The sequence below is a fragment of the Mizuhopecten yessoensis genome, unplaced genomic scaffold (assembly GCF_002113885.1).
Source record: "Mizuhopecten yessoensis strain PY_sf001 unplaced genomic scaffold, ASM211388v2 scaffold4121, whole genome shotgun sequence".
In the NCBI taxonomy this organism is placed as follows: Eukaryota; Metazoa; Mollusca; class Bivalvia; order Pectinida; family Pectinidae; genus Mizuhopecten; species Mizuhopecten yessoensis.
The window spans coordinates 1,516,904-1,540,249 of NW_018405386.1; the positions used below are offsets into that span (position 1 = coordinate 1,516,904).

Here is a 23,346-nt window from a genome sequence, read left to right on the forward strand (position 1 = left end):
TCTTTGAGACAATTTTGGCAAACTTGTAATTCCTATGAGCATGACAGATATTTTACCTGTGTTTGGCAATGTAGATTCCTGTGTTGATACGATGAGAGAACGCTCCTTAGAAGTTAGCATGACACTGAGACAAATGAGATTCTCCTCCCTCCCCTGGAGATTCCTTACAACGGTCAGCAGCCGTACCGGGTGAGGGTCACTTGTACTTGAGAATTTGTCCACACAGAACCATGAGGAGAAGGTCATGCCTGACTGAGGAGGGAACACCCTCTCCCCTGTTCCAACGCCCCCTATCACTATGGGGTCTGACCCACCAACCACTCCCGACACCACTGAGGGGGTAGGAGGGCCCTGGGGGGCAATACTGGGAAGATATAAACACCCAAAACCCTCAGCACTCATGTCAAATTCAACAAAGGCAGGCGTCACTGCCAACCCATGCATTCTAGCATCTTTTGGTGTTGTCATTGATACGAGACATTTCACCCGAGTGAGTGGTACAACGCCCCCTGCTGTCTGGAGGCGTTTAACGACTTCCACTGGCGTGCGCCGCTCCTCTATACTAGGGGCACGACTCAGTGGCCAGTTGTGGTTCCAGGTCTTTGGAGTGGGACCGTCGAACATCTCATCTACTGGCTGACAATTCAATGGGGACCCTAACCGGGCAAAATCCCTGTCGACAGAATGTACGATTTATTGAACTGGGAACCACAGTAATTGAAGTAAATTGGGATTCTTTATTAAAATTTAAAGCTGCATGAAACAAATAACTATAGAGTGCATTATTTTGTCAAGTTTTCGAAAATAAAAATCTGTAACAAATTGGCTGTGTTCAAATTTTATGCAATGTATAAATGTTAATAGTCCTTATTAATGCAAAAAAATCCTGGGGTTGATATTTTATTTTCAGGCAACAAATAGCAAAAAGAACACCTACACCTTATATCACCATATTACAGTACACTGCCACAATCACAATATAAACTTAGCATTTAGCATTTAGTTTTTTTGTATTTAAACTTAACTAAAGGATGTACCTCAGATCTCTAGGTGTGAGTGACTGGGCGGCCAGCCTTTCAAACATAGCCCTCAATATGGAGTGCAAGGGGTGCAGCTCGTCCGCTAAAGCCACATAGCCATGACTCAGCAGCTCGTGCGGGAAGCCATTCTCGCACATGATCTGTTGATTACGCTCCGTGTGTAAGAGGGCTCGCAACAGCTTAGCCGTGTACAGCTTCAGGGACAATGTCAGCTGTAAAACAGGAATGAAAGACCTAAGTTATCAAGACAGATTAAGGATTCTAAAATTACCAACTTTAAAACATAGCAGATTATTTGGAGATATGATACAAGTTTATAAATGGACACCATGACACTTTCGTTACTGAAGGATTTTTAAATATAAGCGATAACAAAAGATCAAAAGGTCATAGTTATCAACTTGGAAAAGGAATGTCCAAATTGAACTTAAGAAAGTACTTCTTTAAAGAAAGAATGCCAAATCACGTCATCACATCATCAACAATGAAACGTTTGAAGCCCAGCTGAATAAGCTAAAGCACTGGAGACACCCAGAATGTTTTTACAATCATGAACTTGACAATAAATAATGAACTATTTCCTGTAGGATGACATTACATATGATCTGGATGTATAGGAATTTGCCTGCGTCCAGTATTATCATATAAGTATTATTAAAACAATTCAAACATTTATCTTCTATTAATATATTCACATACTATTGTACATTTTTTTATAGATTGTTATTCAATTTGCTTATTTAAGGGTTATCCCAGAATTCAGAAAAGGTCTGAAATTCATGCTTGTTTAGGGCTTTGCATCTTGGCAACAGCAAAGGTCATATGACAAAAGGAGTCCGGAGAAGATTTGGCCACGCAAAGACCAATCTTACATCATTCTGACGATGGGCTTACCTGAGGAGAAGGAAAGTAACCCATTTCTAATTTCAATTAAGTTTTACAATATGATTGGTTGTTGGATTTTAAACAATTCTATAAAAGATTATTTATAACATATAAATAAACATTATATGTAAAATCTTTTAAAATATTCTCACCTTATTATATTGTTGAACCATAAATTTTGAATACTTCTTTTCAAAATCTGGATATGGAGTCACATAATATAGATCTCAATAGAAGTAAAAAAATAAGTCTGGTTGATAATTGGTAAACCTATACTTGTAACAAAATGCAAAATCTTTTGACACTAACCCTGGAGCTGGCCTCATGTTCTAAGGCGGGCAGGAGGTGGAAGATGGACAGTACAGCCCCAGGGTGTACGATCACTTGTTCCTGGTTGGTAGTGGGGGAGATGTTGATACTTCCTGTCGATGCTCGCTTGGGTTTGGGTGACGTCTGTACAACATCTTCTCGGGAAGACTGTATCATAGTGAAGCGTTTCACAGCTGGGGAATCGGCGGGTTGCGCTTTGCTTCCCCCTACACCCGGCCTATAAACAAAGTAGATATAATATTCAACATTTTTTTTTTTTTGCTTTATTCTCAATAACATGTCTCAAGGACACTAACTCTTTAGTAATTTTCTGTTTTGAAAAATGACAATTTCACATGTTGCAATTCAATAATACTCATCTGAATCTGATTAAAACACATTACATCTTAACTTGTTACTGTATAACATTTCAATTTCATCGAGTCAAATATTTTAACTTCTGCAACATATTTTCGTACATTAAAATGAGCCTAACTATTCTCTCTATCAGAAGGGCAAAGGATTAACAGTGTAATTATTACATGTATTTCTAAGGCATGATAGTTCAGCAGGTATAAAATATATGTAAAATACAGGCACTATATTGTTTTAACTACTCTTTAGTAATATTTCAAACATATTTCTTGATAAAGCAGTATACATACTTATCAAATATATCCAGTGCCATGTTGTAGAGATATTTGATCATGATACAGGCTGACAACAACGTGATGGGAACCTCCATCTCTAGTCTGTAACAAAGTCGTGTCATAAATAAATCTTTCTATCAAACAAAATAATAACAAACCAAAGTCATTTTCAAAAACAAAATTTTAGTTTGAATTTCAATTTAATATATTTATATATTTAATTTTATTTAAGTTCATTTCATTGTGCTTGTGATAATAAAAATCTAAATTAAATACTGTTGACTCAATTGAATAAGCGTAAAGTTCATTTTGCTGAATTTTTATGATAGTCAGCAAGTATAGAAGATAACTGTTTAAAATTCTTGTTAATTATGCACTTGTACCGCTCAAATATGTTATTCAACTGCTTGAAAATTTGTGTATAATGATCCTTTAATATTTCCTAGAAACTATAGGTCATTAGTTGATATAAGATTTTATTATGCATCTTTGTCAATCTAAAACAAAACCGAATTCAATCTCCCAAGAGCAAATAATAAATACAACTTTCTTACTTGTTCTCCTTTGTGTGGACAAAGAAATCCTCAAACACGGCTGTAATCGTCTCCTCCTCTTCTATGATAAAGTCCATGGCTGGCTGTATGTCAATGGTACCAGCAAAACATCCCAGTAACCGTACAGCTTCTGTGAGGCTGTCATATCGCACCTGAAACACCGCATCACACACAGTCAACACCATGGATAAATAACGTCAACATCTTAGTATACTCGGTACTAGGAGAAATTATCTTTTATGTATTTTTTTCATTCTTTTTACAATTTGCACAGTGTATCATTTAAACAATTTATACCAGGAAACTTTAGCCCAGTCAAAACTTTCTCCCTTCATTATCAAATACATATTTGTCCAACATTAATTTTGCCCTTCACATGTTATGACTCTGTATACAAATTATTGTGTCTTAACATTCGCTGTGGAGGGTGAAAAAAGCAAAAGTTACACCGCAGCGCAAATTTCCAGATAAAGAGTATTATATTACAAACACTATTTCTAAGTTAAAGAATGAGTTAGGACTTCAATGCTTCTTATTTCTGAATAAATTTAATGCGGAAGACCCACATTTCTGAATAGAAGGCACACATTTTATTACATCTCACCTCTGTATCAAAGAATTTAGCATTGGCAGGTTCATATCTCATGGCAACTGTGAGGGTGCTGAAAACAGTCCGCAGCATGCCCAGAACTTCATGTCGGGACACTGTGGATAGAGAAAATACTGGTAGATAATTGGTCTCGCACTGTGACATTGTAGAGGAAGGAATTAAAACCACTCTTGCATTGAGCCGTGTTTGAATTACTTAGTGATAGCTTTAATGGATATAGAGGAATATTTTTATCTTCTTTATATTCTGCAACATGCATACATACCTGTGCCCCAGGGCATTTTGGGTGGGTCTGCTAAACATCCCTCCATAGATACCAACACTGACATTACATAGACAAATCCTCCCACTTTCCTGAACACCGTCCTCGTCCGATGACTTTCCCTCAACACGTGTAGCAAGGACTGAAAATTGTTAGCACATGTGAACAATTTTGTCACTTTCCCCCAACAAACTAATTATATTGATAATTAGAATATGAAGAAATGTTATTATATTGAACATTCCACTCTCAGAATGAGAGTAAGTTCAAGGTACGATATCACCAGCTATTTTGGACAATTTCAAAACTGCCACCTATGCCCTATGGAGGAGTAATTTCAATACAGAAGTGTTGTAATTTCATATTTCTGAATATTTCTAGTACTAGCCTGTTAGCAGATTTTGCCAAATTCTACTTTTGCAAGCAAACATTGCAAATATTGATTTTTTTTAATCATTAGCCCTGACATTAAATCTACCAGCCCCAGGCATCATGCTAGTGACATTGTACATCCCTGCATTGACATTTGAATTATATCCAGTAGACTCTTTCCTGAATATACCACATCTCTTTACCTTTAGAATATGTGTTTTAAGCTCCAGAGACAAGACTGGCGCTGTGTGCATCAGACAGAGTAGCGTGCCCATATCATCGTCACCACCAGGGGACAGCACCAGTTGCTGTATGATGCCGAGGACTTGGTGGCGACACTGAGGAAAGATCACCATGTTGTGTGCACATCTTGCCCCTCCACACTCCCTGAACACAGCTACAAAACATACAGCCAGTATGACAGAAAGACAAAAATGACAACATCTCCTGAGTGTTCAGTTAAGAATTGAAAAGCAAATTTTAACACATATGATGGTATGAAACTCATATGCTTACAAACATATTCTTCAAGGTGCATTATCCACAACGACAAAAATATTATTTAGTCTTTCTAAAAGGTCTCTTTTAGTTCATGATACATTTTAACCCATTCACCCCTAAAGTCACAATTGAACCGTACCAAATCATAGACTTGGCAAGTCCAGTTCAAATATGTAGGGGTGAATGAGTTCAATAAATTTTAATCAAATTATTGAACAGCTTTATTAGAAGGACAACGTTTTGTTTTCAAGGTAAACATTACTATGCACATGCACATCTAAGGCCAAAGGAAAACCTACATATGATATTTGAGAGAGATCTGTCTGGAACTCCTTGAGATACTGAGATAATAAACTGTGTAACTGTGATAGCTATAAATATCTGAGTTTTAACAAAACATACCTGCATTAATGTGATGACACTAACTATTTAAGTTTTAGCAAGGAATCTATGCATTCTAGTATTTCTAAACATTTTCTTCAGGTTGGTAAGTATGGATTTTCACAAATGACCAGTAAAGCGTATGCACACAAAGGTTTAAAATGTGTACTGGTCATTTTTCTGATGAAGGTGACAGTGTACATATCGTACTAGTCATCGAAATGTCACATAGAAAATTTTATTGGTTATGAAAAAAGAACTTTTCATAATGCATTCTAGTGTTGGCACTAAATAGAGAATTTAGCCAAGCATACCAGCATTATTTTACTGTCCTTAATATAGAGTTTTTAGCCAGGCAGACACTCCCAATTACTGTATTGGCACTTAAGTCAGACATACCTGCATCAATGTGATGGCACTAAATATTTAAGCAAGGAGATCGTGCATTACACTGTTGGCACTAAATAGATTATTTGGCCAGGTATACAGACTTAATTGTACCTGCACTAAATAACAGAGTTTTTAGCCAGACATACACTTCCATTACTGTATGAGCACTTCAGTCACACATACCTGCGTTACTGTTGTTGGAACCAAGCAGGAGTGTGAGGCAGTCCATGACGAGGAAGCCCAGCTGTTTTTGTTCAGGATCCATCTTCTCACATTCTACAGCAGGATACAATCACATCACAGTTTATTAATATTTGTATCATCATGCTTGGAATTGGAGGCACATGCAAAATGGATAGAGAAACATATATGGGGAGGGGCAAACAATGATATCAAGTACTTCTATGATACGAGGCTACTTTTACAGATATTACTAAAGTGCAGATAATCTGCTGTATTTTCTGAAGAGAAGTGATATTTATATCAGCATCTAGAATCTAGTCTGAGACTAGTGAAATCTCCAGCTGGATTAGTGGTCCTAAAAACTGTAAGTGTGATTGACTAGTCAAAACTTGATATAACCTATCATGCTGAATAATACTGAGTTAGTGGAATTTGCACACACACACACATATATATATAGACATCAGATATTGTGTTACCTGTAGGAATACTTACCTTGATCAGTCTCTGGATCCTTGAGGAGGGCTGCATACCTGTGCAGACAGGTGACCATCACCTCTAACATGCCCACCTCCCTGAATACCTCCCGATAGACAGCATGGTGCTGTAGTACTCGCTGTAGCGTCTTCACACACAGGATACTGCAACGTATGGAACTGTAATCACAGAAACGCCGATACTTTATGTCATCTACTAATCTATTTAAGGATGTTTTCTACCATAAGAAGAGCATAAATAACAGTTTTCATTAAATTGTCAATAGGTCTACATATGAGTATCATCTAGAAGGATCAATAGAAACAATCTTCTCAGAGAAGTTCCAGTTTGCTGCATCTCACCATCTATAGGCAATATATTGATCAAGTTCCAGGATATGGGTAGAAAGCCCTCAACACGCTTTTGGATTCATCATATTTGTAAAGTGTTAAAACATTTTGAAAGACATCAAATTGTTTTTTTTGCACAGACCATGTATTATGCATGCAAATGTTACCATCACAATATTTAAAATGGGACATTTTTTCCCAACATTTGTTATCAGTGCTCAATATTTTTAAATTGGTGTTGTCTTCCAAAAAAAGAAATGTTATCCTTTGTATAATGCTTGAAAAGCCCCTTTTTACATATAACTTCCAAAACAAACCAAAATTGAGGCCATAGTTTGGAGTACTTACTGGTTGCCTTTGATGAGAATACTGCCAGATATCAGCTCCTTACATGGTACAAAGTTGAGATCAAATACCACAAACTCTAGTAATTCAAAGAACTTTTCCTGGAAACAAACAGAAACTCATTATCTGGAGAGTCTTAACAGGAAACCTCAACTGTTACCAGTAAACGAATCTGAGGAAATTTGGGATAGACGGAAACATAAGAAAAATTCAATTTGATACATAAACAACACATTCAATTTAAAAAAAATATGTTTGATGTAAAGAAACATGTTCTGTGATTATATTCTGGAAACTTTCTTTTTAATGCAGCACAATATATGGGTGATTGAGATCAAAGCAAAGAAAGACTATTGACTGCTCCGATTTAAGCCACTTCAACAGAGAATCAGAAATGAGGTAGTGTCCGTTATCGTATTAATATTGATATATTAAATATGTCTTCTATACTGTTGAATGGTTATCAATTGTCGAAGTTTGCTGACATCTAGACAACTACTGAACCCATAATAAAAAACAATCTCTTACACGATCTTGAAAATGAAAAGACAACAACATTGCTTAATGTCCGTAGCACTGTAGTAAACTTCTTGTCTTCCCATGTACATAATCAACTTTTCCATTTCTTAGTATTTTGTTCATTAAACATAAAGCTGAGCATTTCAAGTATTACAAAGCAGTCACTCTTAATTCGTGACCTGTTAATTTTACCTGGACATCTACAGGTTTTAAATGAATTTTCTCAGCGAACTGTGAGAGTGTGTGCTGTGGTTCGAGGATGAAGTAGTTGGCGTTGTCCTGGTGGTAGATACTGTTGATGACGTCCAGGACAATCACACACAGAGGACTTGTCGTCGCCTGTAAACATACACCAACGGTTATGAAGAAATCTAAATAACTTGTGTTGTGAATCTCTTGGTTTAAATATTGCATGATTCATTACAATTATCAAAATGTAGTTACTAAATGAAAAAATCTCTGGTAACATAACAGCTATTACTGTCAAACTTATTTATGCAACAACTTCCATTAACCCTTTCACCCCTAAATAACTTATGTAGACTCTGCCATACATTCATCTGGATGAGTCAATTATGGTTTACAGTGGTGAAAGGGTTAATTAAGTGACCACATGTGTAAAGAGACCAACATTTGCAATAGTGTTTGCCTGGATGCTATTATCTGTGCTCATTTTTGTCACTAGGGGTGCTATCGTTAGGAAGTACATTGTTGCTGTGATATAAGTGCTGTAAATTTGAAGTCATTTAGATTTCCTTCTGTTAAAGACACTATTATCTCCGGGATGAAATGGTGCCTGAAGATGCCTCATCAATATACACACACCTAAAGTTGTCATTAAGTATAAAGACATTTTGATGTTTAAAAAAATTCAGTTGCATCTAGCATAATGTTAGTTTTCCAACATAGGGAAATATCGAAAGATTTATATCTGACCATAGCCTCAGTGAAGTTACTGATACAATAACTTTCATTTGGGGTTATCCTTGTATGAATTAACAACATTCCACTGAATACGGTAGAGTCACTAGGCATAAAGTTTGCAGGTATAAAGTTAGCAAATTTGTATCCTGATATATCTACAAATCACTGGTAGAGTGAATTTTTTTTTTTCAATTCAAATAAATTAAATCATTTCATGAAGGTTTTTTTACCATATTTATAATTATTCTAGTAAGGGCTATTCCACAACTGATCATATATCATCCTGTTAAATTATGGGTGGTTGGGTTTAAATCAAGATTCTCCTACTGTTCCTGATATTAAATCATTTATAACATTTGATGGTTGGTGGGGTCTCTGAAAACGTGCCTCCCACCCTTCCCAGTTGGTAATTTCTGGAACAGCCCGAATGAATTTCTCCAAACTCTGCATGAAAATTAAAACCACAATGGCCTTATATCAACAATTGACATAGCTCTCATCTGTAATGTACATGAGACTCTCACAAGATCAATTGAGAGGTACTTGGATTTGCAATGTTCTGTATTTGCAAGATTGAAAAAAAAATAAAAAATAAACCGAACATTTGCATTTGCACAGTATATCTTTAGCTTTTGTTGCTTCTGATTTTGAGTACAACGTTTTACTCACCTTGATGAACACAGACTGTAATACTTGGAATGCCTGGATGTTTCTTACACTTACACCTGCAAAACAAGATCAGTTCTGTGTATTTCACTGAAGATTTATACAAAAGTTTGAATTATGTTTCTACAACAAAGACTTTAATATTAAACAAGATGCATTTACCTCTTCATACAGAAATTACTGCTCTTGTTCTTAGGTCAATGATTAAACATATAGCTATATCTTAGTGTTAAATTTTGTTAATTCAATGAAAAAATAAAAGAAACCGAAATATCTAAACATTGATTAGATATTCATATGGATTTTCCAGTTAGATTAAGCTTTCAAAATCCAAATAACTCTTCGATTAGTCTCAGCATCAGAAATACCCTTTCAATACTTAATTGGAAAATGATAAATTACATACCAGTTGAAAACTGGCTATCTATTATTACATAGCAGAAGATAGAATGTGCTACATAGTCATTACAGAGTATGATTGACAAATTACTACTGATACCGATTAGGGGTAAATAGTGTAAAAAATAAAAGAATTAGTTAATTGATAATACAGATTATAGAAATTGTAAGACACCAATTTTTAAAAGTTTTTGTATACTTTGGAGTTATTTCCCTTGATCCAGTAATATCACAGACCTCCAGTGCATGTTAGTAATATAGTATTAATCCTAGAATTCCCAGTGATTTTTTACGTTTTTTTCCAGTAACATGTGCCTTTTCTAAACGTTGAAATGCAATAATTCTTTCATAGAAAATGAGAGCAAGGTTTTCATAGAATTTCAGAAAATGATGTTCATCCAATTTTCAGTATGGGAAACCTCTCATATTTGACAGTAAAATTCACCAAAACAAAATCACTGGGTCCCTCAACCAAATAATTCTGATTACAAAATACAGTGTTCAATTCATAGCTACACCTTACTTTAATTCAGATATTCCTTTTTACAAGTTATGTTGTAACAAGTATTATACAGATAGCAATTTACAACCATTACCAAGAAAAGGACTTCGACATGTTTTTCAAAACTGATATTTATGCAAATTATATACAGACAGGTGATCTTTTCTCGCTGGACTACAATCGCACCATTGTAATGTATCTATAGGTAAAACTCTATTTGTTGTACGGGAAATAGTTTATATTTCTGTTCTAAACTTTTGATTACAAAAGCAATATGAATGTGCGCTAAGGCTGACTGTCCTTGCAGTAATATTCTATATATATGATTAAGGACTAGCTGCTTATATTAGTAACACAATCTGCAATTATCCATTAAATTTCCCAAAGATAACAGTGTATATAAAATACTGCTGTTTCCTGATTTTGATAAGCTATTAATGTTCTTCCTTTTTAGAGGTAAAAGTGTTTATCTTTTAGCTTTCCATAAAAAACTTTCATACAGGAAATGGGCATTGCAGAATGTGTACTGAACATAATCTATCTCCCTTACATGGTGGTGAAAATAGTAAAAAATAAGGAAACTCAACTGCAACTTGGACTTGCATTCACATGTATGCCTGTAGTCACACAACAAATTAAATTGAACAACAAGTAATGCAAATAAGGAAGTTAGAAAATATCCAGCACCCTCCATTTATCTGCGTTAGATAGCAAAGCTACAAAAATACACACATTTACCAAAGTTATGAGACAGACAGAGACAACTTAATATTCTTTCGATATCAGATACTTGTACAATATTTTAGGAACTATAATAAGTTTTAAATGATGAAATATGCAATGCACAAACAGTATTTATTTCGACTATTTTATAAGCTTGACCTAATTTTTAATTGAGTAAGCAGCTGTTTCAATATTGCCAAATACCTAAATCTATGATATTTAGGGTTATATGTTATTATTTACATTATAATGATCATTAATTGATAAATTATGACTTGGAAATACAAAGTTATCCATAATATTTCTGCTGGAGTAATTTCCTACAATCGTATTCAAATAGAATCCTAAAACCATGATATTAACCCTTTCACCCCTGTGTAACTTCAGTAGACTCTACCATGCATTGATACGGATGAGTCCATTATGATCTACAGTGGTGAAAGGGTTAAAGGAAAAGTGTTGTATTTGCATATATTTGAAATGTTACAAGTTAGAAAATGTAACTCTGACTTTTGACTTTAAAATTGTTTGATCCTAATAATTTGACACAACAACAAAAATGGCAGAAGACGGCCGAGGCCTCATCATCTAGGAAAACACAGGAAATGTACACAGAGAAAAGGATTTTTTGTTAATTATTTAAGGTTTTTAATATTGTTGTACAGGCTAAATTTCAGGTTCATGAGAGAATAGATAGAAAACATATTAACTCGACAAGTTAACCAATTGCCATTGATTAAATTTCCATGTTGTTTATTAGCTCCATAAGTATATCAGCAATTTAATATAAGCATTTAACATTAAATACATGATCTTATATTGAAGTTTAAATATTAAGGAAAACCTTTCAAAATAATAGGTATATAGTGATACATACTGCAATACACTAGTGCCATTTCCTATCATATAGACTTTTTTTCAAGATAAAAAAATGTTGAGAGTCTGAATATTAGATTTAAACAGATTGTCAAACTATAATAATTTAAACTTTATCAGACTGATGTAGAGAAGACATGTCTGATATTTCTGCTCACCTTTGCCTGTAGGTTGTGGTACGGAGAAGCCTGGTATCTGGAACAGAGCCCCAGAGCTACCATAGCTAGGTTTGATCTCCACAAAGCCACAGGTGGTGAGAGAACCCACCAGTAACACCAGGTTCCTCAGGGCCTGCTGGGCTTCCTCATTCTTATCCTGTTCCATCCTTCAAACAATACACACAACCAAGCTTAATTAATTTTGTACACATAGAGATATTCTCATGCAGCAATTTTAATATTGCTTAAATCTATTTGAAAACTCTTTTAGAGAATATTGACTAAATATATATATTTTTAACACTTCTGTCCAAGGTATTGATCGATTGATTTCAATCACCTAACAACATCAAATTAGAATTTTAATCTAAAGAACCAACAAATTTTCCTATGAAAATTAGTACTATTCGGTTATTTATTTTGCAAATTATGCTGTTCCCAGCCATGTTTTCCATTTACCAGTATTTTAAATACTCATCTGCAAATTCCGAATCTATAAAAAATGACGTTAAATGTTTTCAGTCGACAGTTCTGCTTACCTTAGGAGGAATTCTGACAAGTATATATATCCTTGGCATGAACGGAAATCATCTAACAGAATCTGGGACACTTCACTCGAGTCTTTTAGGAAACAGAACACAGTCACAAACATTTCCACAAGTTCAAGAGGAGATAACTCTTGAATACGCTGCATGTTCTCTATACAGTGTCGTACACAACCTTTTTCTGAAAAAAATAGTAACAAGTTAATAACTCATTTCAATCAAGTGATCAAATGTTGGGGAGAATATAATGATAGTTTCTTAACTTATTCACCCGTGAAGATACAATTCAACTCTTCCAATTCAAAGGTTGGAATAGTCCATCATGAAATTTCAGGGGTGAATTATGTTAATATTAACAAAGGAAAACTATGTCATGACTGATGGCTTAAAATCACTCTAAATGTTTATTGATTTGAAATTCAATACATCTGAATATTTCTGCCAAATTGCAGTATTTCTTTGATCACCCTTTGCAAGCATGGTTTTGTTTATCATGGCTACAAATAAGCTTGATCCAGTGACTATGAATTAGTAACTCTAAAATTGATACAAGTACAATTCTACTTGAACCATTGCCTGTTTCGGTAATCTTGTTAATTGTGTTGTTATATGGGAACTGAAGGTTCTATTTAACAATTTATTTCATTGTCAATATTTACCATGTATATACTTCACAACATTGGTGGTCAGTCCATGCCTTGACAGTGTGACCAGCACCTCTCCGGCCGATTTTCTCCACAGGGCATTGTGCGTAGGACACCAGCTTGTTATTGCACTAAACAGTAGACTAAGATCATCCTTCCTAGCCAGCTCCTCTGCTGGTGACTGGTGATTGCACAACCTCACCAGAATCTAGAGAATTAAAACACATCATCATTTTATTCCTATAAACTGTAATACTGTACTAAGAGAAGATGCAAACAGGCCTAGTCTGTTCTGTCATCTTTGGTTTATCAATATGATTTTTGAAAATGAAAATATGCAATGCAAATTTATTTAAACAGTGAACAATTAGCTAGTCAAACTTAGTTTTTACAAACTTGGAATATATTTAGTTCAAGGCGAATCCTCTGTTCCCTATGGCATATTACAGAGAAATATTTACCCTGAAATATTAGAAAATTTATAAGAGCAATTTCAAGAAAATGTAAGTTGATTTAGATTTCGTTATATATACCTGAACAAAGACTTTCTGCAGAAGAATTCGTCTTTCTTTTGCAGTAAATTGACTCCCCTCATCTAGCGAGTCACCATCTATTACATCTGGGAGGTCGAAGAACAGGTAGAGACATTTGACGAGGGTAGATGGAAGAGAGGCTGCGGTCATACAGTCTATCAGTGCATGGCTTCCACTGGATAACAGGTTCAGTGCACTCAGCAGCATCCAACCATTACTGGTTTCCTCTGTAGATTCTATCTCCAAAAATTTGACAATGGCGCAGCTAGCTGCCTCTGTTGGATGAAAACAATCCATTAAGAAATGAACAGTGCATTTAGTTGCAAACACTGACGAAAAGAGTGAAAATAAAATTGTGTCAAATATCATTTATTTTCACACCTACTACATTGATTCAATTAAGTTTGATTCAACTTGTTATGTTTATCTTTTAACAAAATTCATTACTAAGACAATATCTGTGTTGCCTGTGACTTAACCCCGATATAATACATTGTTAGTATGCTACAACCTACACAGTTGTTTTAGACTTCCAACTCGGCTCAAAGAAGAAAGTTCAATGTATATAGTCTCATTAATATCAGTATGAAATTACCGAAAAGTAAACAAGAGGCGTTGATAATGAAAAAGTTCTAGACTGCTGTATAATTATAAAGTTTCATTTGATGTATGTTCAAAGAAATTACAGGAATTTGTTTCAGAATGTATAGGTGTCAAAAAATAGTATTTCAGGAAAGTATAGCTAAGAATTATTCGAGGGATGACAATGCAAGCATCAGGGTAGGGGATACAGTGATAATATATGCAGTTGGGGTCTAAACAAATTGTTAACATTTGTAATCCATTGCATATTGCAGAGTTATCTTCTCTTGTGAGTAGATATTGATTGTTACGTCATTTGTTTGTGAGAGTAACGTCATCAATTTTTGAGAAAACTACGTAATTTTCTCACACAAACCAATGACGTAACAATCAATACCTGCTCACAAGAGAAGATAACTCTGCAATACGCAAAGACGGAATAGTGAGCACAGGGGAAACATAATTCTGGACAATGGGGATCACAAATAACTACCTGCCTGCTGCCCCTCCCTGCCATTTATTTATATGTAGAACAGTCCTTACAATAGTGTCAGTATGCTAATCAAACGAATTAGTTTGGGTACCTGTTGATTGGTTGGAAGCCCTTCTTCGTATCTCGGTTACCATCAGTTTTGAGAGGTGACTGCAAAACTGTAGGACATCTGCAAATTTTTCAGTCATTTCACATGACTGTACCTCTCCAAACACCTGAAAAGCAAACACACAAGTATGGAAAAAAGTGAATATTAGTGAAATCATAAAGTGCCAACTGCCAAGTTACTATTCAAAAGACCACACTACTTCTTTAATAAAACTTTCAAAATTTTACAAACCCACTAACCTAGCTGGTGACTTCACTATGATGTATACCTACTAATTAGATCCATCTTTTGAACCTTAGTAGACTCTACCATGCATTAATGTGGATGAGTCCATTATGATATACAGTGGTTTAAGTAATAAAAAAAACCCAAAACAACAACATTTATTTAGATTTTCCTTATTTTCAGAATAGTGAAAAAAAAATGGTATTTTAAGAACAGTATTATTTGCAACAGTGATTTTTTTTCCTTCCATCTCTTTGTTTTCAGACATGATTGATTAACAAAACTTCATTTCCACTTTTGCCATACCTTGCAGAAAAGTGGAATCATGCTGTAGAGTTTGGACTCCTGTTCCTCCTGAACGTGTGTAGTTTTTTTAGGGGGATATTTGAAATCTCCAAACAGCTTTTTTAGATGTGTTAAAGCCAGACTGTTGTCTTGGGCTTTCTGAGACGGCTCTGCAGGCCCCTTAGTATTAACAAATCTCTTGATGAATGACGACATCTTGGGTGTCCAGTAGGTTATCTGGCACTAAAAAATATGAAAGAGAGCAATGAGTCTTCAAAACATAATCTGCATCATTAACCTAGAAGGTATATGCATTATTTTATTATTAATGCTGTGGAGAATGTTTCTAAAAAACAATGAAAATGGCCAGATAAGAATCGTTGAGACTATTTAATAGTCTTTGTGATACATAGAGTAGCTTGACCAATTGTAAGGTCATTGCAAGCTGTGTTAATTATATATTATTCTGGGACGGACACACAATTTTTACCCCCATCCCCCAAACAAAAAAGTATTAGCATCAACATCTCACTGTGTTAAACACACACACGCCTCTTGTCCAATATAAACATGTCTTACTTAGAAGTTTAAAGGCACTCACTGTTACTGCAAGTGCTTTGTATTATCTGTTAAGACATTCTGAATTCACCCCCTCCCCCTGCATTGCATTATCTGTTGAGACATTCTGAATTCACCCTAACCCCCTGCTTTGTATTATCTGTTAAGACATTCTGAATTCACCCGCTCCCCCTGCTTTGTATTATCTGTTAAGACATTCTGAATTCACCCCCTCCCCCTGCATTGCATTATCTGTTAAGACATTCTGAATTCACCCCCTCCCCCTGCTTTGTATTATCTGTTAAGACATTCCGAAACCACCCCCTCCCCATGCCACTGAGTTTGCTTATGTTGATAAATCAGTTAGCATTTCTACTGCTGTAATGAACTCCTCATCTATTCTTGGTTTTTTTAGAAAGGGGTTTATATAAAAGCTATTGATTTTAACAAAGCTTGTAATGACCTTAGACTTATTACAATTAGTCAAGTTACTGTACTCTATGATTAGTTTGTATGAACTGTAATGCATATGTAAATATCACAAAGGCCGAAAAATTAAGACCTGATTGAGTAAATCAGTACAATATTCACGACTGACTGTCTCATCATTAATACAGTATTCAAATTATATTTTGGTATATATGGGGATAAATAGGTCTAAACAATTCACCGTCAACATGAAAGATATGCATTGCACTTACATTTAGTTCCACTTTCCTTTTCTGAACACGTTTTACCAAAGTAGCTTTTGAACTTGGACAAAGTAAAAGTGAAACAAAGTGATGACAATTTCATGGAATTCAATGTTGGACCTATATTACATCGTAGTATTCATAATAAGACATATGCCATGATATATCGACTCCAAGTGATTTTGGCATGGAAGGCAATCAATGTATTACTATTACAACCCATTGGCCTGCTGCTGTTTCTTTAATTTAAATTCTTCAAACACTCAAAACCCATGTCACACTAATAAATAAGAACGGCAGCACAATGGAACATGTTTGAAGTTAAATATTCACCAAGGACAGCAATATCATTGCATAGTCGTAAGAATAGCTCTTCTGAGCTAAAGTTGCATTGTTAGTGTTACAAACACGACTCTAAATAAAAATTCTTGTATCTTGTAATATAAAGTGTAGCTTAGCATTTATATCTTGATATTTTGTCAATACTGTATAATAATCAATCTACATGTGCCTGCCATATACTTGTCAACATAAACACTCCAGATGCATCTTTATTTATAAACTATGGGAAAGTAAGACTTAGAGGTCTGCCAATCACATTGTTACTCTTGTTATTGATTGATAATCAATCAATAACAAATGAGACGATGACTGGAATGAAATATTTGATGAAGGATATATGAACGTTGCGTACATATACCAATGAGTCTGTGCTATGAATATCTTATCAGACTTTAAGAATTATCCCCAAAACTGTGGAGCAATAAGTTGACACCTGACGAGCCGTTCTGTATAATAATTAATAATGTGTCAAAGTAAAGATCAGACGATTGGGTCTTCGTACCCCATATAATGCATTTGTTGATTTAACCAAGAGGAGTCTCTTATGACTGAATAACCGGAGGGGTAGCATGGAAATACCTTCAGTGACAAGAAATTATACCGAAGTGAAACGAGCTTGTGAAGCGTTAAAACTTATATGACGTCTGCAACCGAGACTGAGTCGGGAGACAGAATTTTTATAACCATTTCAGGACATTGCATCCCACAAGCAGTTGATCTATGAATGGTTATGTACCATATCAGCAGTTTGTATTTACATACCTAGTTAAGATATGTGCTAAAACGATACACTTGTCATCTTAAATCAGAAATAATCCTTGGAATCATCATGTTTTCTTTAGTCGACTCCTCCATCGCCATTGCGTTGACTTCACTTCCGTGCATATATTTTCGGTATCACCGGTAGGTGGCGCTATGACAAGATATTTTGTTTTCGTAAACTCGCACCTGTTAATCTAATTTTAGTGTATCTCTTTCGGAATCAACCATCCATGCAATGTTTAAAATGTATGCATTAATATATTTTCTATAAAAAAAATGTCATTACCCAAAGTGGTATGTTTATATTTAATCAATGTATCGATCACAAGTCAACCTTGATAACCCGTATACTAACGTTATGTATACAAGGCATATATATATATATGCCTTGTATACATAGTATACATATATATATATATCAACGTCCACTTAGGCCAATGTATGCATTATACTTCATACATAAACATTATTTAGCTGGAGTATGTAATAAACTCTAAAAGTGTTTGAATATAAACGAATTAGGATTATAGCAAATTACAATTGAGATTGTGAGGCTGATAATTTCAATGGGATGAAGAAGTTTCCCGTTTGGCTAAGCCCATCTACTGAAATAGCTCTCTGATGATTTCCTCTATATGTACATGTACTGTGTACAATTACGTAATATAAATAAATGAATAGCCTTTCAAACAGGAACATGTGAGTTTTTTAATAGTATATCATAATTGAGCGATATATTATATATTACATGCTACAACGTATTCTAAATGACAGATATAGGGATCGATCACAATTATACAGCAAGACCTGATCGGTCTAAAAATATATGTATGGATGCCAATTGCTCAAAATATGTTATTTCGCTATGACATATTCCAGGGGTGCAGAAAGCGTGAGTGAGCGGAACTCCCAGAGTATCGAGGATGCATTAGGACCGGTGAATTCATATATGGCAATAAGCAAATGGGGAAAAAAGTTTTAGCTGTCTTCTGTGTGACAGAATGGGTTTTCTGTTGAAGACGTTGATTGATGTTTGCAGATCGGAAAAATAGTCACATGTCCAACTTTAGGTGCAGGGAAACGGGGTGGGGAAGGGAAGGGGTTGGGGGATTCGGGGGCTCCTTTTGTGGATTTGGTACCGTTGACCATCCCTGTTAAAGGAAGCTAGCTAGTGAAGAACCCTTTGGTGGGGGAGTAACTGAACCTGATACATTATTTTTAACTACTGCAAATTATATCTTTTAAAGAAAAGTTTCAAGAACCACACACCCAAGATGGAAGATTACAATATATATTTATATATATATACATATCAGACATTTATATATATATATAAACATCGTTAGTTTGCATTGCATGATATGCCTGTGAGTTTAAATCTGGCGTCATGCCAGCACTAATTCATGATCCGTCCATCGCCCGTCATTTTTTTTCTCTGAACGGCTTCTTCTTAAGAACTGAAGATCTGGGACCATGATATTTGCCCATTTAGAGTGTTGTAAAGATACATAAATATGATACAATCTCCTTGGCAAAATGAAAGTTTTGAAAATTTTTCTTTTTATATTATTTCTTCGTCCGCGAGGACAATTTTTCTGCTTTTATAATATATATACATTGCAGTAGATCTTGATACTTTTTTTCTATATTACATATAATCATAAGTACCATGAATTCTGTACAAACGCTTATATAGTTGAATATATTACATTGTCAATGTGCCCAGGTGATAAACAGTAGTGTAAAGATGATAACCTAATTTAGATACTGAAATACCTGCTTACGTTGGGTCAATGTCAATATTAGTAATAAATAATCAGAATTCCAAGCGAGGGCAATGAAACCCGTGTCCTTTGACCTTACTTGTCACTAGTAACGATATATTGAGACGTACCGTATCTAACACAAACTTGATAACAGCTGTAGAACTGCGAAGAGTGGCCGCGCTTGCTCACTATACACATTCGAGGATTCTGAATATTTGCAATTTATTGTTATTGTCCACTTATTTTTGTTATTGGCGTCAAATTATATGTGTAATTATAAATGTACATGACGGTATCGAGTAAAATTGAAGTCGATTATATATCACGATATATTTCACCCTCTGATATTTCCACATTTGGGGACGAAGATGGGAGTAGGGGTCGCATGTATTACTTGATCATAGACGTTTTTGAACATTGTGTAGCATAACCGGGGCCTTTTCGTACCCCACCTTTCAGACCATTAATGTGAGGATGAATGGAATTCTTTGACTTTCTCTTTTCGAATTAGCAATAAGTGACCTTTTTTATAAGTCCAAGAACATCCCCTTCGTGGAGTTATGATAAAATGTTGTGCGCAAAAGTGTTGGAGTTGTCCTTCTTTGAGCAATAACGTCCAAGGTATTTCTTGGATATCAAAAGAGGGAAAAATTGCCCCTTTTAGTCCCTAAGCCAGATATATAGTGTGTTATATTCAAGGCAACAATACGATTTCAATACTGTTAACATAGAACTATTTTCTTTTTGCTATGATAGACATTTGAAATTGATAGTTTAAAAAAGTATTAATTTCCTTGGTTTCTTTAGGCCAACACCATCCATTCCCCACTTTCTCCCTGCCACACATATCTATCAAAATGGCAATGCTCTGAAGTATCGCTGGAGTAATATTTTATATATTATACATCATATAAACAGAAAAGTGACAATTTATTATGAACATATTATACACATGAGACATATTATACACATGAGACATATTATACATATGAGTCATATTATAAACATGAGACATGTTATGCACGTGAGTCATATGATACACATGAGACATATTATACACATGAGACATATTGTACACATGAGACATATTGTACTCATAAGACATATTACACACATGAGACATATTACACACATGAGACATATTGTATACATGATACATATTGTACACATAAGACATATAATACACATGAGACATATTATACACATGAGCCATATTATACACGTGAGACATATTATACACATGAGTCATATTATACACATGAGACATGTTATGCACGTGAGTCATATTATACACATGAGACATATTATACATATGAGTCATATTATACACATGAGACATGTTATACACATGAGACATATTGTACACATGATACATATTGTACACATGATACATATTATACACATGATACATATTATACACATGAGACATATTGTACACATGAGACACATTGTACACATTAGACATATTGTACACATGAGACATATAATACACACGAGACATATTATACACATTAGACATATTACACATGAGACATATTATACATATGAGTCATATTATAAACATGAGACATGTTATGCACGTGAGTCATATTATACACATGAGACATATTATACATATGAGACATATTACACTCATGAGACATATTATACACATTACACATATTGTACACATAAGACATATTACACACATGAGACATATGAATGGTTACTAACATGAGACATATTATACACATGAGACATATTGTATACATGAGACATATTGTACACATGAGACATATTGTACACATGAGACATATTGTACACATAAGACATATTACACACATTAGACATATTACACACATGAGACATATTGTATACATGATACATATTGTACACATAAGACATATAATACACATGAGACATATTATACACATGAGCCTTATTATACACGTGAGACATATTATACACATGAGTCATATTATACACATGAGACATGTTATGCACGTGAGTCATATTATACACATGAGACATATTATACATATGAGTCATATTATAAACATGAGACATGTTATGCACGTGAGTCATATGATACACATGAGACATATTATACACATGAGCCATATTATACACATGAGACATGTTATACACATAAGACATATTGTACACATAAGACATATTATACACATGAGCCATATTATACACATGAGACATGTTATACACATAAGACATATTGTACGCATAAGACATATTATACACATGAGACATATTGTATACATGAGACATATTGTACACATGAGACATATTGTACTCATAAGACATATTACACACATGAGACATATGAATGGTTACTAACATGAGACATATTATACACATGAGACATGTTATACACATAAGACATATTGTACACATAAGACATATTATACACATGAGCCATATTATACACGTGAGACATATTATACACATGAGACATATTACACACATGAGACATATTGTATACATGATACATATTGTACACATAAGACATATTATACACATGAGCCATATTATACACGTGAGACATATTATACACATGAGTCATATTATACACATGAGACATGTTATGCACGTGAGTCATATTATACACATGAGACATATTATACATATGAGTCATATTATAAACATGAGACATGTTATGCACGTGAGTCATATGATACACATGAGACATATTATATACATGAGACATATTGTACACATGAGACACATTATACACATGAGACATATTACACACATGAGACATATTATACACATTAGACATATTGTACAAATGAAACATATTATACACATGAGACATATTATACATATGAGACATATTACACTCATGAGACATATTATACACATTACACATATTGTACACATAAGACATATTACACACATGAGACATATGAATGGTTACTAACATGAGACATATTATACACATGAGACATATTGTATACATGAGACATATTGTACACATGAGACATATTGTACACATAAGACATATTACACACATGAGACATATGAATGGTTACTATGGTATTGTGATACTGTAATTCCAAAAGTGGATTTAATTGAAAGTGCATTTTGAAGATCACAAAAGATCATTGGAAAAATCGACTTAGACTGGCTATCGGAACATTTGACTTTTACATATGTAACATATGTAACACATGTAACACTTTGTGTTAAATCAGCTGAAATGATATTGTTACACAAGGGCGTAGCTAGCCCTTGTTCGGAGTGAATTAATTTAGGGGCGGGTCCAGGGATGAGTCTTGGTAGGGGTGGGGGCTTTTCAACTTATTTTTTATTTATCTCAACACCTTTGAATCACAATGGTATACAGAGATATATAAATACAAAGATTTCATGTACAGTAATAAGCATACGTGGTTAAACGGAGGTGTACTGCAGTTACATATAAAAAATACTTTCATGCAGGGGAATAGACAGATTTTTTGTTGATAAAAGTACATATTTTTTAGGAATGCTTTTCTTTTAGATGGCATTATAACCTTAAGCGATAATACACTATGACGTGTAATTAACATAGAGGATAGGATCATTTTTCTTTCATTATCTAATGCCGAACATCCAAATATATAATGAAATTCATCTCCGATATCTCTTACATTACACGATTGACAAATACGTTCATGTCTTGGTATATTACTCTTAATTCCGGTTTCTACAGGTAAGTTACTATCTCTGGTTCTAAACCTACAAAGAGTATAAACACC

General features: G+C 34.4%; 1 protein-coding gene across 3 annotated transcripts in view; it reads right to left on the minus strand.

The window, feature by feature from the left end:
* Nucleotides 1-17,960, minus strand: part of LOC110448583 (WD repeat and FYVE domain-containing protein 3-like) — a 63,039-nt gene extending 45,079 nt beyond the window's left edge. For 2 of the 3 annotated variants that reach the window (XM_021494903.1, XM_021494902.1), the window contains exons 1-20: nt 17,847-17,960; nt 15,514-15,735; nt 14,965-15,088; nt 13,799-14,073; nt 13,281-13,473; nt 12,616-12,802; nt 12,077-12,243; nt 9,422-9,477; nt 8,021-8,167; nt 7,313-7,410; nt 6,633-6,793; nt 6,138-6,230; nt 4,886-5,079; nt 4,314-4,452; nt 4,043-4,143; nt 3,439-3,590; nt 2,900-2,986; nt 2,235-2,472; nt 1,038-1,252; nt 57-673 (exon numbers count right to left, since the gene is read on the minus strand). In XM_021494903.1, the coding sequence (XP_021350578.1) occupies nt 57-673; nt 1,038-1,252; nt 2,235-2,472; nt 2,900-2,986; nt 3,439-3,590; nt 4,043-4,143; nt 4,314-4,452; nt 4,886-5,079; nt 6,138-6,230; nt 6,633-6,793; nt 7,313-7,410; nt 8,021-8,167; nt 9,422-9,477; nt 12,077-12,243; nt 12,616-12,802; nt 13,281-13,473; nt 13,799-14,073; nt 14,965-15,088; nt 15,514-15,708 (3,439 nt within the window). In that variant the 5' untranslated portion in view covers nt 15,709-15,735; nt 17,847-17,960. Of the gene's footprint in view, nt 1-56; nt 674-1,037; nt 1,253-2,234; nt 2,473-2,899; nt 2,987-3,438; nt 3,591-4,042; nt 4,144-4,313; nt 4,453-4,885; nt 5,080-6,137; nt 6,231-6,632; nt 6,794-7,312; nt 7,411-8,020; nt 8,168-9,421; nt 9,478-10,906; nt 10,937-12,076; nt 12,244-12,615; nt 12,803-13,280; nt 13,474-13,798; nt 14,074-14,964; nt 15,089-15,513; nt 15,736-17,846 lie in introns of all 3 variants that reach the window. The other variant, XM_021494901.1, reaches the window with a different exon arrangement.
* Nucleotides 17,961-23,346: the final 5,386 nt, after the last annotated feature.